This window comes from Symphodus melops (genome assembly GCF_947650265.1).
Source record: "Symphodus melops genome assembly, chromosome: 6".
NCBI classification, from domain to species: domain Eukaryota; kingdom Metazoa; phylum Chordata; class Actinopteri; order Labriformes; family Labridae; genus Symphodus; species Symphodus melops.
Genome location: NC_136696.1, coordinates 12062660 through 12090084, shown reverse-complemented (window position 1 = coordinate 12090084; position 27425 = coordinate 12062660). Strand labels below are relative to the sequence as shown.

The following is a 27425-nucleotide window of genomic DNA, read 5'->3' as shown; positions in this document are numbered from 1 at the left end:
CTGGGAAATTCCAAAAGAAATGCTTTCAGTTTTGACTTCATGTGTTTGTGCAGTGTCCTCCACGTCCACAGATTGGCGCCAACACTCCTCCAAGCAGCGGCTTGTCCAGACAGTGGGAACTAAACAAGGATTTGGAGCTTATCTAACTCCAGCCAAGCCAGACAGCTCTAAATCTGCTCACTAAAATCCAATTTTGCATAATTAATTGCAATATCTGTATTGGCTGTGGTTGTTTTTCATAATTCTAATTTAAGGGTCAAAAGTTCACAGTATTGGCAAATAGTAAAAATGCATGATTTTTTGTGCATTTTTACTATTTTTATATTTGATGCTTTAAGAAAGTTGTTGATATCAATCCGTCTGTATATTCAAAAGATATTTTTTTTCTTGAAGTTTTATCCTTTTTTTTTTTTTTCGCAGATTGAGAGTTTTTATAGAAGTCCGCATTGTTTCAGTCAGGGGTTAGCCAGAGAACAAGGAAAGATCAAGTCACCCAGTGGGTGACAGCCAGCGTATTTACTTTTCAGAGTAAACAAACAGGAAAGGCGTGGATGGCAATGTGTTGTGCAGGAGACCATAGTTGTGCAACCGTTTTCTTTCTCCCACCATGTGAAGGGGATTTTATCATATTTGATAAGTTGTCACAAAACATCTTTTTGTTGGATGTGTTTAAGAAAAAAAGAAACAGACATGGATTGAAAGACTTCTTTTTTTTTTCCTTTTTTTTTTTTTTTTTTAAATCAGACCTCTTCTGGTGAGAGAAAGAATCCATTATAGCATAAATACAAAAGAAACCAAAAGCTACCCAACAGTTACATTAACCCCTATGACGATCTCCAGTCGTGCTTCTCAAATGTTGACACATCTAGTGCCCTTGTGACTGCACGGTCACATGTATTGTAGATCTACTGTGTTACATCATCCATAGCAGCAGCTGTGATGCCAGGATGTCTGCCATATTTCCCTTTGCTCCCAAGGATGTACTCAGTGAACTTTAAAACCAGCCACCTGTGAATACCAGCGTTAAAATGCAGAGGAATGACGGATGAGCATGGCAGGATCCATTGTACCATGATAGGAGCATGCATATTTCAGTGCCTATAATATATTCATTATGCATTTCACATAGGAGCTTCATGGCACAGTCATTTTTAGACAGTGTACTCTGGTTTGTTAATTATTTACCATAGAGAGTTTCAGATGAGCTGCACCTCCTCAAGTTATTTAGAAAAGCAACCACTCAGCAAAAGATGATCTAAAACACAATACACAATTTTATTATATTTAAATACATAGTAATAGTAATAATTGCTCTAAGTCAAATGTTTCTAAATTATTTTACATTTCATACAGATATTGCAGTGTTTACAGTAGCAAAACTCTGTAAATATATTTGTCTTATGTATATACATTTTATATATATCGTAGAAGATTAAATTATGAGTTACAAAGAGAAGGGTTAAATAAGAGGTGACGGTGACAGAACAGTGAACATGTTTCCCTTGGCCATGTGGTCCATGTTTTATCTCCATGACGACTCGCGGGATGTCAGGACTGTAAGACACAAAAATAATTGGGGATGATGATCCCTTTGATTGGGAAACGTTCTTTTCCTTCAGCTAAGACAAGAGAGACTGGGATCAATCAAGATATTCACACAAACTCATCATTTACCTGTAGAGGGCTAAAGATTTAAAGTCAGAGTAGCAGAAAAGGTTTTAAGCACGTTTGTTTTTCATGTAGTTTCAATCGCAGGAGGCAGTTATATAACCCCAAAAAGGCAACAACCACAATGTAGGAGGAACGCACAATCAAACACACTTGACTTTGACCTGTCAGCGTAACTCACAAGACAAATGATAAAAGGCTAAGTGCTATGATTATGTAAGTATTGGTTAAGATGGTTTGGATGGTCATTCGTGGAGAACTGAACAGTCCAAAGAACAGAAGACGGTGGCCTCCCTCACAAGCTTGATGTTGTTTTTAGGGCCTTAAGTAAGCTACAGTACAGTACACTGAGGCACATTCAAGTTGTGACAGGTCAATGCGAGGTGTGATGACAGCAAAAGAAAAATAAACGCATCCCACTCAGTAAAGGAAAAGAAAATGACTTCACCAAAACCCTGGCCCCGTCAGCGGCACTACTTCTGAAATGTATCTTTCATCATTGACCAAAAAAGATCCGTATTCACAAACATCCTTAGAATACTCCCAGAGAGCTCCTAACTCTGCTTCAAACTTTCTAGCGAGAAGCTCTAGCTTCAAAGTGATTTAGGAAAGTACTCAGAGCGATTCTGAGAAAAGTTGTTGTCCCCTTCTTTTCTCAGAGAAACTCTAAGAAACTGTGAGAAAGGAAGGGACAGCAATGTTCGTCTTAGCGAGGAGGCGAGGAGGCGCGGTAGCCCCCCCCCCCCCCCCCAGGGCTAGGTATGACACTTTCTTTCAAAAGCTGATTGGTTGAGAGACAAAAACAAACAATGTTCTCCCGAGTGTTAATAGGCAAAGAAGGACAGTCAAATCAATTAGCCTATTCACAGAGTCTAGTCATGAACAGTATTTCATAAAATGAACATCTGTGTTGAATAAATTGCGATCCATTTTTAAACTATAATGTCAACCAAAACACACTTTCCCACTTGTGCAGTACTCTCTTCACATGCTGGTTAACTCTGCAGGTGAAGAGCCATCTACTGATGATTTGATGCCCCTGTGGAGTAAACCACATTTAGAGGGACTCAACATGCAAGCTTTACTTTGCACTTAAGGAAGTCCTAAATTGATGAAAATATCTGCATACATATTTCAGCCCATTACGATTCAAGAAGAATATTCTTCATCCATTGTTTGGACAATATTTCTCCACTTTCTCCTCAGCTTGATAAACTCTTCCGCCTCTTCTGACAATTGGCACCATAGAAGTTCTCTTAAGGGCTAAGATGCTTTGTGAATAACTTGTATCTTTTTTGCCAGAATCTAGTCTTAACTTACAGGGGAAATCTTTGAAGAGTTTTCTTATAACTTTGTACTGTTTATCATTATGAATTCAGCCCCAGAACATTTATCTCACTTTATTTGACAAAACTAATGCAATAACTTCAAGATACATTTCTCTGCAGGCAGACAAGGACCAAGGCTTCACCCAGAAGTAGAATGGGACAGTGCAAAACATTTTGCAGAGCCCTCCATGAAGGCTCTTGCTCTTTGGAAGTCAAGCGTCACCAAAGTACAAGGCATTGTATAGATACACACACACCCCCTCTCACATATTAATAGTATCCATACATCAAAGGCAAACTGAAATGACATTGGTCACATATATTTCCATGTCACAGTGTAAAAACAGCACTACAATCAGAATGTCTGCTACAGTCATTCCAAGTGCGACCAATGTGTTACATGGAGATACGATGAGAAGCAGCTGTCGGTACACGATTGTTGACTCAAGGGTAGTGAGGTCGCTCTGTAATACGGGGGGGAGGATTAAGAGCAAGATCCAAGATGCATGAAAGTAAAAGAAAAGCAGCTACTGTTAGTCCAGGAGCAAACAGTGGGAGAGGAGAAAGGCAGGAAGGAGAGACATCAGAGAAGGATTTGGAGAATCAAACCAAACGGGGAATGTGAGAGAAAACAGAAGCAGGAATGTGGAAGTTTTAGTCAATTTGTTGAAACGTTTGGGACAGGAATCAGCAGAGGACTCAGGGACAGACAAAGAAGAGAAGTTTCGGCTTCTAACGGTAGATGAAAGGGACCTCCACCAAAACAGATGCTTCCACTATCCCAACACCAGAAAATGGCAGCTGCAGTTTTAAAAACCCAATCAAGCTGGAGTAGAGAGTTTAGCGGCGAGAGGCTCTGGGACCAGGGGGGGGAGGGGGGGCAGCGAGGAGGAGGAGGAGGAGGAGGAGGAGAGCAGGATGGACTTGGGGAAGCAGCAGGGTCTCACACATACACACCCTCAGGGTTGAGACTGGACACTAGAGGGTTTTGCAGGTTTCGGGGATGTCCCAGGAACTGTTTGGCAGTGGGGCGAGGCGGGGAGTCCACTTGAAGTAAACTATGGCCTATCAGAGAAAAGAGAAATATATTGGATGAATTTTACCTGAGTGGAAAAGTCACAAGCAGTAGCGTCTTATGTTTGACACTTAATTTTAAATCCAGCTATAGGAAAGTAAAAATACATGTCTAGTCTGGATGAAGCAGAGTCAGGAGGACCTTCAATTAGAATCTGTTCTGTATGTTTCATTAAAATCTTCAAACACACATGTACAGAAAGTTTTCTTTTCCATACCCCCATTAGTGTATCCCTCCTGCAGAAGATGTGCCAGTTCTAGCTGTTCTAGCTGCTCCAGCTGCTCCTGAAGATCTGTGCGTGAGTTTGAGTGTGCCGGCAGGACACCGGCCTGTTGTATAAACTGCTGCAGGTTACACTGCCTCAGCTCCTTATTCAACTCCTCCAGCTCCTCCTGTTTGGCCTGAGACGGAAAAGAACATGGATCGGAGAGGAAAACAAAAGGAGAGCTTATATCAGTCAGCGCTGACTCACTCAACACTGTCACTCTGTTCACCTTTCAAAAAGTGGGTGCAGCATAGGAAAGAAGGACACGTTAAAAAAGCAGATCAAGGAAGATATAGTTCTCATCAGCTGTACTATCATAGCACCAACCGCAGAATATACTTAGGCAGGACAGCTATTTGTTTTGACATTAGTACTTGCCATATATCTTTTCACCTTAAGGGGGCAGCAGACTCTACAAGTCCAGTTTGAAGTCACTGATGGAGACTGCCATCAGCCATCATAAACCCATTCATGTACCATGAATCATCAAACTCAAAGTCATTCCCATACGCATCTTTTAGATTCCATCAGATCCCAGCAGCTTGAGACATAAATATAGATGGCTACATAACAGCTCTCATTTACTGGCTGCATGCTAAATTTCTCTTCATTAACCAGATGCCAAAGGGGGGCGAAATTGACTGCCTACAATTATATTATTCAAAGTGTGGAGTTCACAGAGCCTCCATCGAGAAAGTAGCATCACCTATGCGGCCACGGATTAATCTGTGGTGCACACAAACAGGTCAGTCAATCAGTCGTTATCGACCATCCCCTTCGTGCTAAATCAATGTGTCTGCACTCAGTACATGAAGCAGCACCAGTATGCATTAGCGTCCAACAACCTGAGCTTGTGTGTGTGTGTGTGTGTGTGTGTGTGTGTGTGTGTGTGTGTGTGTGTGTGTGTGTGTGTGTGTGTGTGTGTTAGTGTGTGTGTGTGTGTGTGTGTGTGTGTGTGTGTAATTGATGTTAGACTGAGGCAGCCTGCTGAGGAAGTTCACACCTGCAAGTCATCCCTCAATTAGCTTAATGACAGCAACGCTGCGCTCATCTCCACCAACACTTGAAACAATCGGCAGGCGGACACGACAGTTGACTGACACTGCCAGACATTCACACCTTTACATCACTATATATAATCGAGCTTTATTATATAGCTGTATTATGTTACCAGTGCTAACATGTCGCGTCTTGGAATATAAGCTTCTTGTTTCTGCCTGTGTGGTAAAATGCCTCTGTGGTTATTTTTATTGTCAACTCTTGAATAACTGTTGGATACATGTTTTGACATGGTAGAACCCTTTTTACCACGATGCATGGAAAAAAAAACCATCAACCCTCTGCAGCAGGTTGCTCACTGAATAAATTCAAGATTGACACAGCCCTTCTCTGTTCCATCAATCGGGCACTAAATCTGTTGAGTTCACCCCCAGAGCCTCGCACGTCCCCACGGGTTAAAGTGACTGATGACTCCAATGAGCTTATTGTTACTGTTAATTAGTTTTGCAGCCAGTTTTCTATTTATTCCTCAGAGCAGAAACAGGCAAAGAGACACAAGTCGGGATGGTCTTTGCTAATGAAGGCGTGGAAACACTCTATTTCATTCTGACAAAACATCCTTTACCATCGTTCAATAAAAGAGGAATTTCATTTTCTTCACTTCCCCGCCTGGAACTACTCTGAAAGAGATCAACCAAGTGGATACTCGCGTCTCGGGTAATGAGAAAACTTGACTTTGATTTAAAACTGGGTTAGGTTTTTTTTCTTTTTTCTACGGACATAGCAACCTCTATGACAACCACCCATTGCAAACAAGCAATAACATCATAAACTCTGATAAGTTGAGGCTCAGTAGATCCAATAAAATGGGGCCTTTGTTCCATATATCAATCCTCTTTAATCTCTTTTGTTTGCATACACAGAATATACAAGAATATGCAGATACTGGCAAAGTGATATAAACACCATTTGTAACCACGTGTTCCAAACATGCATACAGCTGCCGAACCAGTTCAACTAGACTGTAAATTCAGACGATAACACATTTAATACAAGGCAGGTTATTAGTATACAGAATTTATGTACGTGTCAGTTTTCAAAAAATCACTTGTGTAATTATTTGATGTCACAGTAAATCATGTTTTTGGATCAGTACTCTTCTTTTTTTTTTTTTAAGAGTTTCTCTGCTCTAGTGTTTGCTGCAGTAAGCAGATAGGAGAGGGATACAGTCTCACAGTATAATTAGGAAGGCGTTTTGTGCAACGTCTACGTATGGGCTGATGTTGATTTAAAGCCCTTTCTCCAGAACCGTGACCTCTCTCCTTACCTGCAGCAGAGACTCTGCCTTCCCCAGAGCCTTGTCAGTCTCAGATAACTGCTCCACCAGCTCTGTCCCATGATGCTCCTGGCTCTGGAGCTCTGCCTTTATCGCATCGAGGGACTCCTCTGGTCTGTTCGCTTTCCCTTCGTCCTGGCTTTCCCGCTGGATCTCTTGCTCCAGCTGAGCGGAGCGAACGGAGAACTCGTGCAGCCGCCGGCCGCATTCGTCGAGCTGTGCGTGGAGCTCCCCCAGCTTCCTCCTCATCCCCTGCTCCCTCTCCACCTCCGCCTGAAGCTCCTCCTCCCAGTACTGCTCGTGTGCAAGCTCGGCCTGGTTCCTCCGCATCGCTTTCTCCAGAGCGTTCATCTCTTCCTGCAGTCGGGCGTCAGACACAGGTGAGGGACACGGAGAAGGGTGGGGACGCTCGCAGGAATGTGACTCCCTTTCTAGGGTTTCTAACTGGGCCTCGAAAGCCCTCAGTCTCTCCTGTTGCTGAAGAACTTTTCTAAAGACCTCCTCTTTGGATGGGCCTATAGGCGGGGTGGGAGAGGGAGAGGGGGATGGCACATGAGAGGAAACGGGACTTGGCGAAGGAGAGGGGGAGGCTCTTTGCTCCGGAGAGTCCCGAGGAGATCTCTTAAACTGTTTGGCTTTGGTTCTAGGAGAGGTGGATGGCCCCAGGTTGAAGGTGAGGGCTTTCTTAGGCTGGCTGCGCTTCTCAGGCTCGGGGTGCTTGGGCAGAGGGAGGGGAGTTGGTTTGTCTTGTTTCGAGCCAGGTGCATCACTGCTACTTGGGCCGGTACGACGCAGGAAGAACTGAACCTCATTGCCATGTTGGCCCAACTTAGCCAGGGACTCCAGAGGCTTCTCTGTGGCAAGCAGCTGCCTCTCTGTGTCCCTGAGACGTTGAATCAGGACATACCGGCCTGTCTGACCTGTAGACAGAGTGAGACTGAGAGTAAGTGCAACAATAATCACCTAGACACTGTAAATCACAAACTCAATTAAAAAAAAAAAACCCATCAAATTAAAGAAGCTAAAACACAAACATTAAAAAGAGACGTAAAAGATCCCTATAACCTTCAGTGTAATTAAAACGGTGAGTCCGACTCCTCCCACTACTTCTACGCAAGTGATGCTGAGTGAACAAATGACAGAGACACTCTGAAGATGCCGATACCTCTGAATCTCTTCCTTTGAGCAGAGGCATAAAAAGCTGCTGTGTAAGACTGAGGCACGAAATGTAAAAAAAAAAAAAAACATTCAAATACACTGAAGTTTCCACAAGGACCTTGAAATTAGGACAAACGTTCCCTAATGACTAGGCAGGCAGCTCACTCATGGAAGGAGCAGAGCGCTAAATCTGGATTTGTGCTGCTCAACACTGCTGAAATGTATGGATTGAATATAGCTGGAAGACACAGGGACAGAGAGTTGGCTTAAACGCAGACTGACCCCTCTGACAGTCCAGCAAAGTCCTGGATTTGGGGCAGAAGAGAATTAAAAGCAGACCGATTTCAGCAACCGTGGTAATTACAAGCACTCTTTGTTTTGAATCGTCTCTACAGGCATGGTTGTTATCTAATCTCTTGAGGCCCCTTAAGATAATCTTTCAAGCAAGCAAACAATGTGCAAAGTAACAGCAGTTATAGACATGGCATCATCACAGCTGAATGTTTTCTAAAGCGAAAAAATTTAAAAAAGGAGTTTGAGATGCTCACCGATGGCCTGAGCCAGAGCTATGACGACATCCTGGCAGGACGTCTCCTCAGAGAGGCCGCACACCACCCGCACCACTCCGTCCACCCACACTTTGAGCTCCATCTGGGAACACGCAGGACGGGGACCAAGGGTAAGACGGTCTTAAAACGGTGACTTGAAGCTTCACTTCACTCAACACTGCATCGCAAAGGCTCTGGAAGACAAGAACAAAATAAAATATGTTAGAGGTGTGTCGACATCGCCTGAGATAAAAGTGCAGAAATACAGTCGTCTGTTTCGACCTTTCTGAACGCAGAAGCACGAGTGAGCTCTCGGCGTCAACTAAAGAAGACGTCACGCTGAGCTTCTAAAGGCCTCACTGATTTGTTGATCGTGATGTAATCCTATCCCAACATATGACACAATTTGTTGCCACTCGAAACAAATAACACTGGAGGGTGTCGTGTCCTCAGGAGAAGTTGTTGAAAAACCTGTTTTTTTACACTCAACTGGACAGACGTCACGAATGTTCCGTGCTGAGTGAGAGGACATCATTGAAGTGTATGTGTGGAGCCCAGCAGTCAGGAGGAAGAGCAGTGTCAAATTTTGTGAGGTTCCTGGTGGTTAGTTAAGAAGTCCCAGCAGTATCTTGTGGACCTGGGAGCATAAATGCCAATCTGTAACCCAATTAAACGCTCTGCTGCCCTCCTTCAAAGCCGTTATGATAGCTTACTGCCGAGGGGAACGGACAGGGGAAAGTGGAGCAAGTCAAGTGTGTCTCTGTTTGGGATAGGGTGTTTGCGCGGGTACGAATACACAGGAACGCAGCGGGAGGGGGGAGAAGAAGCGTGCGCGTGTGCGTCTCAGTTTGATCCGTCTCAGCAGGAGAAGAACTAGGTCTCATCAGACTTCAGAGAGCAGATCAGCAGGTAGGCGAACAAGCGTCCAGGCGGCAGGTTTAACCTAAATGAATATCGTTATCCAGGCATCTCTCTGCCAGGGTGTACTTTTACAGCCAAGCTTCAAAACAACGTAATAAAATACCGCAGTGCTCATAAAAAGTGAAATGCCCCTGGGCAGCGGAGGGATTTTTCTATAGAACTTGGCACGCTAAACGAAACTTTGTAGCCTAGGAGGGTTAAAAAAAGAAGAAGAAAAAAAAAAGACAACTCTTCACCCATAGTCAGACAGATGGTGTTCCCTTTCTCTCCGTCTCTCCGGTTCTCAATGGGAGGTGTTTAAAGCTGAGCCCCACCATTATCTTGCCCCTCATTCAGCGCCTGGCTCTGCTCCACTGGCTGCCTATAGGGAGCTGCTTTGGAGGAATGCACTGACTTCATCTGCCAGCCGGAAGAATTCCTGCTTTTCTTAACAAAGCCCTCAACCCTGCCCCTGCACCCCCCTTTCCCTTTTCTCCTGCACCCCCTTCCACCCCCTTTTGCTGCTGACCTGACTGCCCCCCCCCCCCCCCCACACACACACCACCACCACCACCATTACTTCTCTGCTGTTTGGACGCCAAACACCGACTCTGCTGGGGGAGCAACAGCCTATCTGATGTGGCAACAGCACATCACACAGTGCAGCTCAACGTGACATCGCAAACAGAGGAGGATGACGGCGCGGCTCGGGAGATCGAACGACATCACACGGAACAAGTGGGAGACAGAGGCAGATGATCACATGTGGTAAAAAGATTCCTTTGAGGCCGTGCAGGCGAGGCGATATCATTTTGATATGAAGGGGGAGCGCTGTCAAGAAATCAAAAGCAGTAAAATTTCAACACACTGGAGATGTCAATATATCTCTTTTAAGAGGGCACAGGGTGTGCTGTGTTGCAATACATAATTAGGACTAACTGGTTGAGTCACAAAATAAGCAGATAATCATTTACTTGAAGCTATGTTCCTTTAGACTCCCCCCCCCCCCCTCGAAACACGCAGAGATGAAGGAACATTTGCATGACTGGAAACCTTGTGTGGTGGAATGCTACTTTACACGCCCGGATCAAAACTCTCCTTTTTGCAGAGAAACTACACGGCTGAAACAAACTGAACTTGTCACATTTTTTTGTTACAAACATGTCTGCATTTTTTTTGGGGGGGGGGGGAAATGAGTTCCTACCTGACAGGAGTTTTATGTAGCGTGACAATCTCATTAAATCGCAAACACACAAACATCTCACAGCAAAAGAACTCTCCCATGATGCTTAGTTCATCGTCCCTCCTGGCTTGAAATGTGATAATCTGCACTAACAGGAAACAAACAGGCCTGCGAGTCTCAGGTTGCTGTCTGCGCTCTATGTCACAGGCGCAGACATCAGCCTGACCCTGCTCCTTTTTTCACAACACAGCTCCCCGCTTCCTTTGTCACTCCGCACTGAAAGACAGGTGCAGGAGAGACACCTTTTACTAAGTCGCAGAAATTGTGGCGCATGCCAACAGCAAAGGCTAAAAAAAAAAAAAAAACGACGACAAGGGCTGAAATAAAGTCAAAAAATATCGCAGATGACAAACAGGCTGTCAATCAACACATTTGCTATTCGAGTGACTGAGTCAACAGGCAAATACTGTCGACAAACAAAAGCTGCAGAAAACTTTGCACTCGCTGCACGCACAGACAACTTCTTATCCAGGCCACTAAAGTTATCCATTTCTCTTTATTTTATCCACATACCAGCACTTCCATCCCACCCTTTAACCTCAGGCTGACCCTTACTCCCTCTCTCTTACCCACCCAAACAAACGAGCATAGTTTCAGTTGAAACTCTGAGCTCATTCCTGTGATGTTTTGGGGTTTTTTTCTCCCCCAGAGGAAGGAATGAAGTTCATGCATAATCACTTAAGGGTAGGGATGTAAAGATTATTCGTGAGGCAGTTAAAAATCAATTCAAAAGGTGTCAAGGTTCGAATCGGCTCTCTGAAAAATGAATCGCAGTCGTGTGGTGAAGCATCAGCAGCAGCTGTACGAGCTGGAGGAGGTTGCTTGTAATGAGCAAGCGTCATCATGGCAGTGGAAGCATTTTGGCTTTCCAAGACAAAATTCCACAAATTTCCAGAATGAAAGACAAAAAAAAAAAAACTGTGTTCAAATATTGCAACAAGACTTGAAATTGTCACAAATAGCACAACTGACATGATGCAGCATTTAATCAACAGCTCAATGAGACGCTCCAATCATCTTCCAGATTCTCCTAAAATAAATCGGGAGAGAATCATATGGTGTCGGGAGTTCAGAGAATTGTTACATCCATACTTAGAGGTTATCGTATATCTCCCACTCGAGCCACAGACACAAAAACATCCGCTGAAAAAGACATTTAATCTTAGTTTGAATAAAGACAACAGACTAGTCGTACTGTATGATGAAAGACAGAGAAAGACAGACAGACACTGAGCAAATGAGAGAGGGAGAGGATGTGGGAAGAGGACTCCGATAGATAAAGAGTGGTAGAGTAAAGAGCAATGATTGGAGCCATGTGCCCTTCCCTCTCCGTCTCTCTTTCTCTCTCCCCTCTCATCATCACTCACCCATCCAGCTAACCCGCTCTGCGTCTTTCATCAGCCTGTCTGTGCCTCCGTCTGTCTCTCCTCAATAACAGCCTCCCAGCACTTTGTCGAGCTGGACTGGGAGCAGCGGCGGTTAGCATCCCAGCGCCGGCAGACTCCTGGCATGAGTCGGCTCGTCTGTGTGACACACTGTATGAGCAGCAGTGTTGGCCTGTCTATTGACGGGCCCTTTTTTGGTCAAGCTAGTCACATGCCCCAAACTAGAGCTGTCCGTAAGTGACATCACAGGAAGGGCGCGGATGGATATTGTTTCTGTACTGGAATCCAACTTTAGATATGACTTCTTATTGAAAATGTAAAAGACCTCACATCTGACTCAGACAAGACTCTTACAGGTCACACCCACCCTCTATTCATTTGTGTGATTTTCTTCCACACCCGGACCCAGACTGCAAATGCATGGACAAACATAAAAAGATATAGAACACTATAGGTGTATTCGTCCCAACAGGCCCCTTTGCTAACTCTTTATTCCAATTGCAAAGTTTTGAACAATGAGTTTCTGGAAGTATGAGCAGCATGTGGGAGACATTCGGAGGAAAGGTTATCGGTGAAATTCTAAGGAAGTCTATGAAAGACTGTAACGTTGCAACACCTATGGCCTGAGGCTACATGAAGAGCGCCTACTGGGAGCGTCATGCAAAAAGTATTCATGTGGCGCACGAGGCGTCACGCAGTGGTCAAAGGTTGCATTGCGGGCATTCATGTCAAATCTCCTAACTGAAGGTGTTTTCGCAAGAAATCATGCCATTTCAGGCCTAATCTCAACGAGAGGTGGCTTCCAGCTCAGAGTGATAACGGCTATCTCTGCAGCAACAGGAGTCCAAGGAACAATGGCAGGAGGAAAAGGGCAGAGTGTAGATCACGCTGCCTGTGACCGGACCCCCAAAAGGAAGATACACAAACGCACAGAAATACAACAAGTGTAGACAAATTCGTATTAATAAGAGGAGATATGACCCTGGCGCAGGCTGGGTAGGGTTTATATAACGTGATAGACATCGCTGTTGGAGGACAATGAACAGAGCGCAGAGAAGCTGTGTCCTCTGTACCACTCTGGTCCAGGTTGGCAGAGACACAAAAACACTCAAATAGCCAGTAACGCGCTGGCACCGAGCAGCGTGGTCTCATCTGTACTGCAGAGACACTATTGTTGTTCTGGTTCCACACTCAGCAGACAGAGTGGCCTCTTTTGTGGCCCCTGGCATCGCTGGGTCGCCTCGCTCGCTTTTAGAGCTGTTCTGCTGTGTCCACATGTTAACCACTGATAAAGCTAATAAAATGGAAAACAGATACTTTTCTTTTGTCCTCCCTCGCCTCATGTTTTGCATTGTTACTCCTCCTCCCCCGTCTTCATGTCAGTGCAGTTTTATGCGCTTAAAGACTGATGAGGCCAGTCCACAACAGGCCTGTAAGTGCAGAGCAACACAATAATAATTAGTCAAAATGGTAGAAAATGATCATTTTCCCCCAGAAATTACAGCTGCTGGAAATCTAAAAAGGTTTCATGACTGTACATTTGATTGAAAAGAGTGGTCCTACAAACCAACACAGTCAAACTTTATTTTGAAGGAGTTTTATCTGGTTTTATAATTTATAAACACTTTCCAACACATATCCAGCTCAGGCTTCTTTCTACACCTGTGCCATCATTTAAAATGTGTTACTGTACCCAGGTGAAGCTGGTAACAGTTTAAAAAAAAAAAATCAATATCATTTATAATGCGAAAAGTATTACAGTCACAGCCTCAGGGCTTTATTCAAGCTCCATACAGCATTTCAATATAAAACAGCTTCGAGGAAATGTCACTCGTTAATATTCCTACTGTAAGTATTAACATCATTTTCTTTATTCAAAACCCTGCATTTTCAAAAATCATTCCTCCTTATTTACAAAGTCTTTCTATATGTTAAAGATGGTTTATTCATGACCCTGTCTGTTCCATGTTTTTTTCTTGCCACTTTTGTGTGCCTGGTTTAATGTTGGGTATCTTTGAATAATAAAACAAAGAGGTCGATCTAGGACTTCTCTTTTTGTAGTTTCCTGAGATAACTTGCTTTATGGTTTGGCACTACATTACATTTATGGAAATTGATTGATTGAAAACTTGAAGTTCACATAAAAAAATGCCACCATCTAGATCTGCTTCAGGTTGCGTCTATCATAAAGTAAGTGTGGCTTTTTAGATTCTTCCACCAGAGCCTCACAAACTTCCACTTAAAGGCTATTATCAGCAGAGCTTTAGCGCCGGTGGTCAGAGAACAGGGCGTGGTCCTTGACTTGGCACATGATGAAAACAAGAAATGAGATCTGAGAGCTTCCCTTGGACGATATCTAAACACGACAGCTTCCCAATGTACACTCACCTCCTCTCATGCAGGATAGCTTTTGGTTTTATAGTGTGTGACAAGGCAGTCAAATGTAGGACAACAACGGAGTCGCAGCCGGATAGTTTAGTGCGTCTGCGAGGTGTTAACAAAACATCAAACAGTGGCCTATTCACTTTGTAGTGCATGCAAAACTTCTGAAGCTCCACTTCCACAAAGAAAACTGGGTTATGTTTGTTTTTTGTTTGCAGTGCCAAGATAACGCTCAGTTTTTTTACGAGGGCATTAGTGCATATGTAAAAAAAAAAAAAAGAGAGAGAGTTTATTTTACTGTGACAGTGACTATGCTGCTCCTTCCTTCCTGAAAGCAGAGGGCCAGGCTGCTGCAGGCTCTTCAGACATACTGCTTGTTAATTAGACTGAACGGTTGCCTGGTTCCCCGCTAACAGCTAGTAGCTTCACTGGAGCTTCAACACACACCTGATGAATAATGCATTTTTTCACAGCACATTAATTTGGCAATTTTTTTTTTTTACAGAACAAAATCCGAATGCTTGTGATCGACCATCTCTTTGAAAATGTCCCCCCCCCACCACCCCCCGTTCGCCTGTGTCTCTTCTCTATTGACATGCTAATGACTCAGCGCGGAGGAATCAGAAACAGCACTAATAAGCTTTAGTCGTCATACTGGCATACAGGGATCTGACGCTGCAGCCCTTCTCGGTTATAATGATTGGCTCGTCCAAGTGTGAAATACCAATGAGAGGGGATCAGTGGTTCATTAATACAGGGGACACCTTTGGCTCTGAGTCAAGGGCAAATATAAGCAGTGATACCTAACTTGTAGAAATGCGGACTTGCATATATGAATCCCACATCAGCCGGACTAATAGGCACGTTTCAGTAACTCATGTCCAGTATCTAAACATACAAGCTGGGAAATTGCTGTTGCATGTAATGGACCCTCAAAAGCGGGTTCATAGGTTCATGAGGATTACAACGGAAGATCGCAAACAGGCCTCGACATGGTCATTCACAGTCTGCTCATCACCTGTGGCTGTCACTAACACTACCGTCACCCTGTGTTAAACAGCATTTAGTGTGAAATCAGGCGTTGACCTTCACTTGAACCACTGTCGACTAGAAAATGGGAAAAGGTGTCATCTTACATTTAAATTCTTGCAAATGTTCCAAAGTAGGTTTCTTTGAGATACCGAGGAGAAATAAAGAAACCCTGACACACTTTTTGTAAGTCAATGAACGGCGATGACACTCCCGTGAGAAAGTTTAAAGAATAGTTTAAGCCCTGGCCTCACACAAAAACAACACTACATTATTCATCTCACTGGGTAAAAGGCTTACTCATACCTGGTTTGTCATTCACTTTTCCGCTTCAACCCCGGAAACAGAGTGAAGGCGAGGAACATTAGAGACCAGGAATTTGTTCTCGCTGACTCATGGATCCACCTACTAAGCCAGAGCAGCTAGTGGTGGGAATGACAATGTAGGATTTCACAGAAGCCGTTTTCTAACATGTGCTCCTGAAAATTTTAAGAGATGGGTTTCAGTTGCAGACAGATCAACTGAGTACAACATGGTGAGAAGGTTTGCCTCTACGTGTAGTTTGCTGGAATCATTAACAACATTAACAAAAGAGGTGAACTCTCCTGAGTACATCCTGCGGTGTTCTTACTCGGACTTTCTTAGGAAAAAAATAAAGAGTTTTTCAGGAGTTTTGTGCATGTGTAAAAGCACTAAGAGTGGCTGTAAGGCCAAGCAAAGCTGGTTTCCAAATCATCTGGCAGCCTGCAGCCTGATAGCCCAGGGTGCACGGGAGTTTTTTATTGTTGGGTAAAGCCAGAGAAGAAGTGGTCTAAGACTGCTGATGGGAGCTCACGTGTAATTATATACTGCCCTACCTGACTCAGCAATTCCTGCCAGTGAAGGAGGACATTGCTCTGTTCCCAGCCAAACTTGCACACACACACACACACACAAAAACAAACAACAAAAAAATGAACAAGCAGTATATCGAATGTGGAGTGAGTGCAGAAAACACACAGTCTCAGTTATCTTGTCGTCAAATAATATGGTACATATAGCAGACAGAAAGACGTCAGGCAGAATGGCTTTAACTAAATGAGGATGCTTGATTTAGTAGGAAGAAACAAAAAGTGAACCCATTCATTTAAGGGATGCAATTTACACAGCTCACATGTGGAAATTATAGTTCTAAATTGACCGACTCCTTCTATATTAAGCTGCAGGTGCATGTGAGGGTGCTCCGCTCTCGCTTCCTGTTTGCGTGCATGCATGTGTCATTGAGGAGCCCGCAATGCCACGGCCTTCAGTGTCACACGAATGAAGCTGAACTCATTAGTAATTTAAAGGGCGCTTCCATGTCTGCTCATATCAATTATTCACTCCCCAGCTTTTTTTTTTTTTTTTTTTTGAACTTTTTTTTCATTTTTTATATTCATGAAGCACAATCAAAAGTAAGGACTTGGATGTAATGCTGAACTTCAATTCAAGCAAATGTACGTACCTTAATTCATACAGTGACTTCGGCGGTATTATAGGACGGCTACATTCTCAGTGACTGAGACTCGTGTTTGTGTTTCATCATCATTTTATCCCATGCAATTCATGATGCAATTTACACTTTAAGTTCAAGCTGGAGGGGATATCTCCTGAGAACTGCCACGACAAACATGTACCTAAGGTTATGCTAAGTAAGAAGTAGTAAGAGTTCTACAAGAAACTCCAAGCCACAAACACACATGAGTTAGAACAGCTATCAATCTCCAACCGACCAGGTGTGCATTCTTGTGTAGGGTTGGAAAGACGATATTACAACCAAAACACGACTCCAACATAAAGAAACCGTCTGCTGAGCCAATGTTTTCCCACATGAAAGTGAAGCACTCCACCTACAGTAGTCTCCTTCAAAGACATCAATCTGAGGTCACGGACATTTCACGGGCAGCTCAAAAACTACAACTATGGCTAATGCAGTCCATACACTGCTTGTTTCTATTAAGAGTCACCTTTGAAACTGAAACTGAGTTCCTGGCTGCGGTTTTCTTGGAATTAAGTGTCAGGAAGTTTTGAGAGAAAGCCGCAGGCTGTTCGGATTCACATGTTGCTGGGTCGCTCAGCTACGCAAAACATCTCATCTCACACCCACCTAATATTTATCTAGGGAGTTCCAACATACATGGCCCTTGGAGAGAGAGGATACAGGTAAACACAGCCATGGAGTCAGTGTGACAATGAGTCATATGTGTGTGTGTGTGTGTGTGTGTGTGTGTGTGTGTGTGTGTGTGTGTGTGTGTGTGTGTGTGTGTGTGTGTGTGTGTGTGTGTGTGTGTGTGTGTGTGTGTGTGTGTGTGTAGTGTAGTGTAGACCTGCAGGTAACCTGTGGCAGCCCAATGAATACAATCCTGCTACAGGCAGATAAGTTGTTGTTTTTCGTAACCAAGCAAGAGATTCATTCCACAAAAACGCAGTTGTTTGTGCTACGATAAGATCCACACGGGGGAGATCAAATAGACAAGCACTATGGAATGTACAATACGTCATAAAACCAGGAACAGTGTTTTGACTTTAGTTAATAATGAAGCCTTTGTACTGTGAACACACTTCCCGCTTTAATCGCTCGAAAGTTTTATAGTCATGTTCTCAATGAACAACTTTTTAAAGAGAGACTGGAGCTGAGCTAACAGGCCGGTTATTACAAAAATAGAAAAAAATGGAAGAAAAGAAAAGGACTTTTATAAGTGAACATGTATAAAAAGAGACTAAGAGACTATGTAGTCAGGCAGAATGCAGCTTGTCCCCACAGGCTTCAATCGGATCAGAGAGTATGTTATTTTACAAAAGTACAAAGGTGTGTGTGTGTGTGTGTGTGTGGTGGGGTGGGGTGGGGTGGGGTGGGGGGGTTGTGGTGCCAAAGAAGAAAAACTTGTAATCGCACAGGAAGTTTTAAGAAGGAGTTAACATAAATCTAACATGAAGCCAGTGCCAAACTGAACCAGGCCTTGGGCTCCAGTGATCATAATACTTTTTTTTTTTTTCCCAGTATCATAAAATGAAATATAATTGAACATTTTTTCCAACAAAACATGTTTTTATAACTGACAAAAGAAGCCAATCTTTATGGTTAAACGTGTAACAACAGTCCTTCATTTAATAATCTAAAACCTGCTATTTGAATGTAAATCACACAGGCTCTGACCAGATCATGAGAAAACTTTGTTCTGTCATTTGATGCTAGCTTTAGCCACTAGCCAGTTCTTCATTTGGAGATTATTTTTGAGTACCTGACAATTGGTAACCAGCCTTAAATGCACCCATTTAAAGGAGTCCAAAAAAAGGGTGGTAACTGTTAGTGTTGCATGTGGATCACAAGGCTTAGGGTGGGCCTCTCAATAAGCCTGATTTATAGTTTGATGGGGAGGTGTCACACACAACTCTCTCCCTGTCATTACTCCGAGGAGGAACACCGATCACGCCTATCAGAGCAGTGGGGGGAGGATGTATGGATGGTCTGGATGAGTAAGAAAAAGGAAGGAGGGCAGGGGTGCAGATTTATGGCTTATTCCCAGTATCCCAGGAGCACCTTTGGGAGTCAGAGGGTATATCTGTCTGAGCTGCCCATTCTCTTTGACAAAAGCCTTTTTTACCACTCCGACCCAAGATTACCGGGGTGATCCTTGGCATGGGTACACATGAACAAACACGCACAGCTTAATGCTGACACGGCTGCTGATGTTTTGGTTTACATATGAGATAAGTCGGCTATCACTTCGGAAGTGACAAAGAGAGAGGAGGGAAGGGAGTGATAAAGGGAAGGCTGACAAGACAACACAAAAATGTGTGTTTGTGAAAGGGGGAATATTTAGACAGCAGGCCGGTGGACACAAAAAGCCTAAGCCTGAAAAATGTCCAATTGAGATGAAACAGGACAACAGTAAATATAATGGAAATTGGTCAGTTTCTAACAGGACATCTTTAGGGAAGTTCACCTTGTTACTGTTAGCTTTGCTCCATGAAAAACCAGGGCAGTTTGTGCTCCATGTTTGAGTGTGCAGGATCTTCCAAGACACACAGGAAACTCAGTAAACCAGCATCTGACTCAAACTGTGAACCTTAAACCGCAAAACAAGAGGGGTAACCTGAGTCTGAGTGAATACAGCGTATCTGTTCATCTCTACGCATGAAAAAAGTGTCCGCTTTGGTCTCTTTGCAGCAGGGTTGTGTCAAAGCATGGTGGTCTAAAGTAAACACTCACTTTCTATTCAAGAGGCAAAAAAAAAAAAATCTCTGGTGAAAACATGTGCAGTGTCTTTTCCTTGTTCATAATGAAAAAATCAGTAGTCAGACTCCACTGCTGCTCTTTGGTAAGAAAAGGTCCTCCATGGGTGCTTTTGGAAACTGTCTCTTTAAAAAAAAAAAAAAAAAAAAAAAAAAAGGTTTTATGCTGCCAGAAAAGTCCACCTCGTTATGCCTCCACTCTGCTCTTACCTTAAAATGATTCAGAGGAATAGTCAATAGATTTCTGTTACAATTTGACCTGTTCTATTTTTCTTAAAAACCTTAAAAAGATTCTACTTTTCAGAGAAATTACATTTTATAATTTAAATACATGTCAAAGAAAGCGTTAACTTTTTCAAAGTGCATTTCTGCTCCCAAATGTGTCTGTTCCAGTAGCTGCTTTCAACTTATGCGCAACATTTGCTGGTTTTGCTCCTGACTGACGTACTTGATCAAACTCATCTACATCCAATGACAGCTCCAACGTCAAACCTCTCAGCGTGAGGGACGAGTCTGTCACATCCACCTGCCTGTCCCCCGCTCCTGTCTGTTGATTTAGTATCTCCGCGGCCTGAGGCAGACATTTTCTCTTTCTTCGCCGGCGTCTTGACCCCCCCTTCTGGCCCTGTCCGGGGCCCTCAGCTGAGGCAGCGCGTTATTTACTGCCCAGAGAGCTCGGTGTGCAGAGAGTCAACACTGCATGGCTGGTTAAGCAAGGGGAGCAACCTGCTGCTCAGTCATTCTCACGCACACACACACACAAACACACACACTGACACAGTCACATGACCGTCCCAGGGGGGTTGGCAGAGATGTTTACCGCGGCACAATCGCTCCACACAGAGCGGGCAGACAAACAGACAGAGACATCCGTAACTCCAGCAACTACAACCTGCCTGTGATTTCAAACTGTTACAAGTGAACAGGGAACGTGAAGCTTTAGGTCGGATGACGTGACAAAGCAAACACCCATGAAGGCTGCAGGAAGTTCAGTCTGACAGGACATGACAGCTTTAACCCAGGTGATCTTCACAGTCAGCTGAACACAGTTGGGAACACGTCCTTTTGGTGGACTTCGCTCTGCAAGACATTTTGGGAGTCGCTGGTTTAAGAAAATATCTTCCCTGCATATTTAGGATGACATTCAGGTTAAGGATGTGGATGCCGATTTATGACCTAAAACTTGAACTTTTAGTACCTTAAAAGGTTGACTGTGGGTAGAAAAACTCTGGCAGTTGTCAAAGAAAAAACATTCCCTTAAGGATATATTACTCCACCTGGGATCAGAAGGCTCTGCGCCAGAACTTTCTGCAGCTTTAAAACACACACACACAAAAAAAAAGTGCATTCAGGTGTCTCTGAAATGTTCCTGTTTTAAGATCTAAAAGCAGAACCGCAGTGAAATACCTTCTCCACATCCCCTCCTTCCTCTAAGTAATTATAGCTTCCCCGCTGTCAAACTACAGGTCTTGTTGTGTTTCTCTTTGCCTCCTTGGGTACAACAGGTGACACACAGGCCTGGGTTTGCTGGGCTAGATGCCAGTCTCTTACTGGTTCTGCTAGCCAAATACATATTAACCTTCCTGGTACAAGAAAAGCACCTGGTGAGTGAAGGGATGAAGAAAAAAAAAAAAAAAAAAGAGCTGTCAAAGACTAAGGGAGTTATTTACATTCCATCATTATTAGGAACTTGTAATCTTAACAGGCTGACTGAGACATCCGACACAAGAAAAACACTCTGTTCCCTGTTATGAAATCTTCAGGGAAAAGTTTTCCATCACAAACTTGGTGAGGATAATTTATTTAGATGAGTACAGACAGTTTAATAAGTTGAAAACTGGGTTGACTTTGGATTGGAAATAGGGTTGTGCGAGGGAGGATGAGGGGAGCCGGCCGTGTGAGGGGATGTGAATGTGTTGCAAGGAAGGACTGGATCAATCTTTTATCACTGCAGTGTGCTTTCATCCCTAATGGATCCGACATGAGCAGAGCGCAGCGCTACCTTCCGTCACATTGCACAGGCAAGAGGGGAAGGACGCACGGAAAGAACAAGAGGGAGCAAGGGAGGTAGACGGAGCAACACATGGAGGAGAAAAAGACAGAGATGGAGAGAGAGAGAGAGAGAGAGAGAGGGAAAACACCTTCCCGAAAATAATCCCAATTTGGAAACATGCTAACATATTATTCCGCCAACATGCTGTTATAGCGTTTCCAATTACTTCTGGCTCTGAGTGCATCTGCAGGAGTTGGGAAACAGTCCTGATAAGGATGGTGGGGAAATGAAGTCACTTCACAGCTTGAAGAAGGACTTTGAATATTTCCATCAAGAATCCCAGGAGACATCTCAGTGTACGGAGGGAGGGGGGGGGGGCTCGCTTTCCTTGCCATACAAGCTGAGTGACAGACTGACACTAGACAAGACAGACAGACAGATTATTCCAAAAGAGGAGGGGAGTCCATCTCTGTGTTCGAGCAGTGAAAGAGCAGTAAAAATAACGTTGCCGAGAACAAGGCAGGATGAGACTCACAGGATGCTGTGCTCTCTCTCGGTGCTGAACAGACTCATTCATGTGATAGGAAATAAGAACTATCGAGGCAGCTGAAAATATACGGTACAAAAGGAAGGAGAGGAGAAGAGAGGCGCTAACTTCACAAGCCCAGGAGGAAAGTTTAAAAACTGTAATCTATATATAACTATAATCGTAATGTGTTCGGATTGACATCGACGGACATCTTTATAATATAGAGCGTCACAGAGGGGAGATGATGTAGCAGTATGTTACATCATCACCTCTGTCCATTAAGTACCATGAGCATAACAAACAATCACTTTCAATTTCTGCCATTTACAGGTAAATAAATGAATATAATACAGCACGACTGGGAATCACATGGAAAACTTGTCTTGAAGAATAAGAATAACCTCCTCTGTCAAACCCCAAGTACCTGAAAGTCAGAGCTCAACACTAACTTCTAAAAGTGGTTGCCATACTGACGGCCAGAGATCAGTAGCACAAAAAAATAGTAGCCAATTCATTTGTCGATGTGTCATGACAGAATGGTAAAAATATTAATTAAAGATTAAAAAAAAAAAGTTCAGTTTGCATTTTTTCTGATATACTTTTAAACTCCTGTTAGGAATGTCCCGCTTGCGTTGATTTTTCGCGCCCCATGTGGACAAAACGATACAGAAGCAGAATCAGTTTTATTGACCAGGTATGTTAAACACACAAGGAATTTAACTTCGGTTGACTGTGCTCTCAAATCAAAGTAATTATAGACTAATATGTACAAGACTAAATGTATATCTTTACTGGCCTGTCTTCTACATGTGTAAGTGGTGTTTTCAGATAAGGAGATCTGTCTCTGATGTCTTTGAACAGTCACACATAAAACACAGTGAAACTATCAGAGGTCTATTTTGCAGCGTTTGATGTTTACCTATAGCAGCAGTGGTTACGAGCATTACAAATGACTGTACAGAATTAATCAGTCTTACCTCATAAGGTTTTGTTTGCTTTTGTTGGTCATCTGTATCTATTTCAGTGTATTTCATAACCAGCTAAGACTCTAACTAAACACTCTTTAAAAAATGTGAATCTTTGGTTTCTTCGTTAATCATCTCTGCCCTCAATTCATGGTAATAAAAACTATTATAGTAAATCTGTTTCCATGTTTTTCACAAAGCCATTAAACATTGAAAAAGAAAGTCCCTTGCTGCTAGTTGAATACTTGAAAGACTTGGAAGCAGACTGTAAGTTGTCAATGTTTTAGCTCAGCTGTCTAAACACCTGAAAACTTTTAAGATTCGTAGATGGCTCTATTTTAAACCACTTGCTGTGCTTTTTGTGAACGGTACTTTTGTATTTCTTTGTGTCCCCATTTGTATGTCCATGTGTTTTTTGTTTTTTTTGCTGCTGCCAGGCTTGGCCAGGTCTCCATTGGAAAAGAGGTTTTTAATCTCAATGGGACCAACCTGCTTAAATAAAAGGTTAAATAAAATAAAACAAAAAAAATCACTTCCATCCATTTTCTGTAACATTTAACACTGGCATGTTTGGGTTAGGTTAGCTAATTAGGTTAGGTTTGCTAATGCACTTTCATAGTTGTCTCTGTTAAGCACAGAAACGTTCAAAAGGAAAAAAACAGTCCAAAGGAGCAAACATGTTTGAACAAAGCTCATCTGTTGCAGCTTCACATGACTGTAAAAGTAACACTAGTGGTAACAACTACAGCGAGAAACTTCAAACCTACATAAACTAACAAATGAAGCTAACTTATGATGTATACTTGAGTCAAAGTTGTATATTTGGCTTCACCGCCTCCAACCATCTGCTCTGACATTATCTCTATGAAACCAAGTTCACACTGTGAAACATGTAAACAGTGAGAGCATGTGAGGTATTATCGTGCAACTCCCACTGTCAGGAAAGAAAAGAATCAGTTCCCAGGGGTGAGGGCTTGGAGGGGTTTCCAATCGATGGCTATGATTGGATAGCAAATTCAGACTGCTAATGAGGCTCTAAGTCCCGCTATCTGACACATACCATGCAGGGAAATGTTAACTAAGATGCTACTTGTGCATAATGATGAGTCAGGGCTTTAAATAGGCTGGGTTTGCTGATTTGGACTCGCACAGTGTTGGCATTTGAGACGTGTAGCAAGTAAACAGTTAAACGGGGCAGCGAGTTTGCTGAACTCTGCCCATGCTCGCTATTAATTAATCTTTAAGCCTACTGTGGTAAAAGGAGAAGCTTGTGTGGGAGATAGTCTGACAAGGCAAATTTATATATTTTTTTAAACTGCACAGAGAGGCTGGTTCTTTTATTAACCCCTAAAGTTCTCCACACACATAAAAAAAGTGAAGGAGAGAAGAAAAAAAAAACGAGTGAAGTTTCACCCAAACAGGTTTGGGTCCTTTTGTTTCATACAGGGGGAACACTTGGGTGGCGGGTCTTGTGTCAACAGGTACATCTGAAGACACAGCTTAGCTGCCCAGAGACAAGACGCGAGATTGTTTCTCTGCCATTCACAGAAACTATACACACACACACACACACACACACACACACAAGCTCACATGTTTTAATAAAAGCCTAATCACTGTCATCATGTGCATGCTGGAACACACAGCAAAGCCACAGCCAGATAGACTGACTTAGGAGAAAACTTCCTGACACTGTCATTCAATCCGGCAAGGACACGTTCTAAACAATCCCTGAAAGAAGCTCTTACACTCACCCAGCGAGAGGATTTGATCCTTTTCTTCAGCAGTTTTAATTCTCTCCGTCTCTTTTTCTCACTCACAGGGAAATCCTTCACTCCTTACAGAGCAGCAAAGCCGGTTGTGCGGCTGGTACGCGAGAGCGGCAGCGAATGAGCGAGAGAGAGAGGGAGAGTGTGTGTGTGTGAGGAGCGTGCAGGTCCAGCAGAGGTCAGAGGCAGTCGTCTGTGGTCAACAGAGAAATTTAAAGGATGTCGTGAGGTCTCCCCGCTCTGTCTTGCTTGTCCTCTCCTCGCTTGCTGCCTCAGGAATGTACTTCTTCTGCGCTGTCTTCAGCACAGCCAAGATCTGAGAGACTGCTGGAGTCCTCTCTCTCTCTCTCGCTCTCTCTCTCTCTCTCTCTGTGTGTCTGTCTCAACCCCTCCTCCTTCCCTCTCTGTCTCTCACCCACACAAAAACACACCCTTCCCAGTCACTCGTCTCTCGCTCACTCTCTCACTCTCTTTTCTCCCCACCCTTTCCGGCTGTGCTGACAGATCAGGTACCTCCCACTTTTCAGGTAGTTCAAAGTGTGGTTTCAGCTTCGTCGTTCGCTCCCTGTATCAATTTTCTCAGTACTTCTGTTTTTTCAACTACACTCCCCAAAGGCACAAAAGACGGACTGCAATGCAAGTCAGCGATAAGACCAGATAAAGTCAAAACTCTTTGCATGTACGTGTATTTACACACGTGCCTCTTCTGTTTGTAAGGTCTATAACCTGAGGCATTAGAAATCCATTTCTCTGGCCTCCGGTCATGTGAACAGCTGACTACACAAATGAGTCTGTCAGGTGATTCTCTCTTCCCTTTTCCTGAATGAGGTCATAGTCCAGCAGTCCAGGTGCAATCAGAGAGACTGCGTTTGTATCTGTGTTGGAGTTGGACAACGCCCTGTGGGAAAATGACAGAGTGAACATTTCTAAATCTGGACCACTCTGTTCCAGAGAGCCACACATGTACAAAACAAAAGGCTAATCGAGCGGTTCAAACTGCTCCACTTTCAATTATGGAACAATGTCACAGTCCTCAAATGTGCTTCTATCTCCAAAGACCTCTCCCACGCACCAACACAGAGCTAAGACATGCGTGACCAATGGGTCAGGCACGACATGTGGGAGCCCCTCAGTGTGAGCCAAACCACCCCCCCCCCTTCCACCCATCCCCTTTTTTTGTTTTCCTCACACCTAGAGTTTTTTGTCATGTCGTCTTCCTAAAATCTGGAAGTTGGTTCATTAACAGCTTCTTTTGTCTTGTACCTTCCCCCCCCACCAATCCCTGATACATACAACCTGAAACCAATACTGGCCACTGGAGCCGGGCTGAATACCCAACCAGATCAAAGTCAGACGCTACTGTCCCTCAACATCGGAGAAAACTGAATATGTTTGACCTAGATTCTGTATTAAGTAAAATCTTTCATTCGCCTGCAGACTTTTTAGATGTGATGACGAGCTAACAGCTATACAGCTAAATAAACATGTAGCATTACACTGCCTCTCCCAAATCTAACACACGGCATGGTAGAGAAAAAAAAAAAAAAGAAAAAAAACATGAATCATTTGCAAGACAACAAATTTAAAACAACTTATCACCTCACCTTTATGTTTATGGTTAACTAAAAATCAACCAAGCATTTTTAAATGCAATACAAATGTCATTAACGAAAAGTTTCAACAACATATATTTTTAAGGTACCTTATTTATTGTATTGGCCAATGATGTCACTTCTTTGCTGCATCCCAGGCATTCCTTTACTGTTTACACCTCTTCAAAGTCTGTTTGACCATCTAAATGTTTCCTTATCTATCTTGTTTGGATCTCTTGTTAGCCAAGGACATGAGATAATGAAACTCAGTTGTTCACACATTGTTCTATAACTATGAGGCAGACCTTTCCAGGAAGTAAATTAAAAGAGAATGTAAAATGTCACAGTAAGAGAAAAGGCAGAAAATAACTTTCTGCAATTTGAATCCACTGATTTCTGCACCATCGATAAATATTTAACTTAAAAAAAAAAAAAAATGAAAAAAAAAAGCCATTGTAGTTTCAGGACTCAACTCAATGAGTCAGCAGCAGCAGGCCATCGGCGTCGTATTTACTTTGCCATTATCACTTACATCACGCTGTTATCCAAACAGACTAATGAGGACAAGCAGTCACAGGGCTGAATAACCAGTGTGCACTGCAGAAAGCAGATGCTCCAAAAATAAACGCCTTGCGTTAATTGTGTTAAGTTCGATGAATTGAATCACGCAAACAAAAGACCCCAGTGAAGAACGCCGTAGCCTTTAGCCAGGCTGAGTCAGAGAGGCCCGCAGAGAGTCACGGCACATCTATGTACGTACTGCCTCACTGCTCTGTCCGTGGAGCAAAGCTTTTGGCACATCTAAAAGCTGTGTTTGTCTGACAAATCACTTAAAACACACTCAGTTTGGGGGGGGGGGGGGGGAGCCTCCGGAGGCAGGGCTTGGGTACTAAAGGCCACAGTGAGAAAAGGCTGAGGTGCTGAAGAGGAGTGACATTTTAAAAGCACCAAAGAAGTAAGTACACTTTATAGCTTCTGACAGGCTAATACCCACACCAAGTTCATTT

General features: G+C 43.3%; 1 protein-coding gene across 4 annotated transcripts in view; it reads right to left on the bottom strand.

The window, feature by feature from the left end:
* Nucleotides 1-1256: 1256 nt before the first annotated feature.
* rassf7a (Ras association domain family member 7a) overlaps nucleotides 1257-27425 on the bottom strand; it is a 30901-nt gene continuing 4732 nt past the window's right edge. The window contains exons 1-6 of one of the 4 annotated variants that reach the window (XM_079347010.1): nucleotides 24812-25564; nucleotides 8378-8571; nucleotides 6663-7591; nucleotides 4289-4472; nucleotides 3954-4061; nucleotides 1257-1554 (exon numbers count right to left, since the gene is read on the bottom strand). In XM_079347010.1, the coding sequence (XP_079203136.1) occupies nucleotides 1523-1554; nucleotides 3954-4061; nucleotides 4289-4472; nucleotides 6663-7591; nucleotides 8378-8480 (1356 nt within the window). In that variant the 5' untranslated portion in view covers nucleotides 8481-8571; nucleotides 24812-25564 and the 3' untranslated portion in view covers nucleotides 1257-1522. Of the gene's footprint in view, nucleotides 1555-3953; nucleotides 4062-4288; nucleotides 4473-6662; nucleotides 7592-8377; nucleotides 8572-11887; nucleotides 12043-15622; nucleotides 15793-24811; nucleotides 25565-27425 lie in introns of those variants that run through there. The other 3 variants (XM_079347012.1, XM_079347013.1, XM_079347011.1) reach the window with 3 other exon arrangements.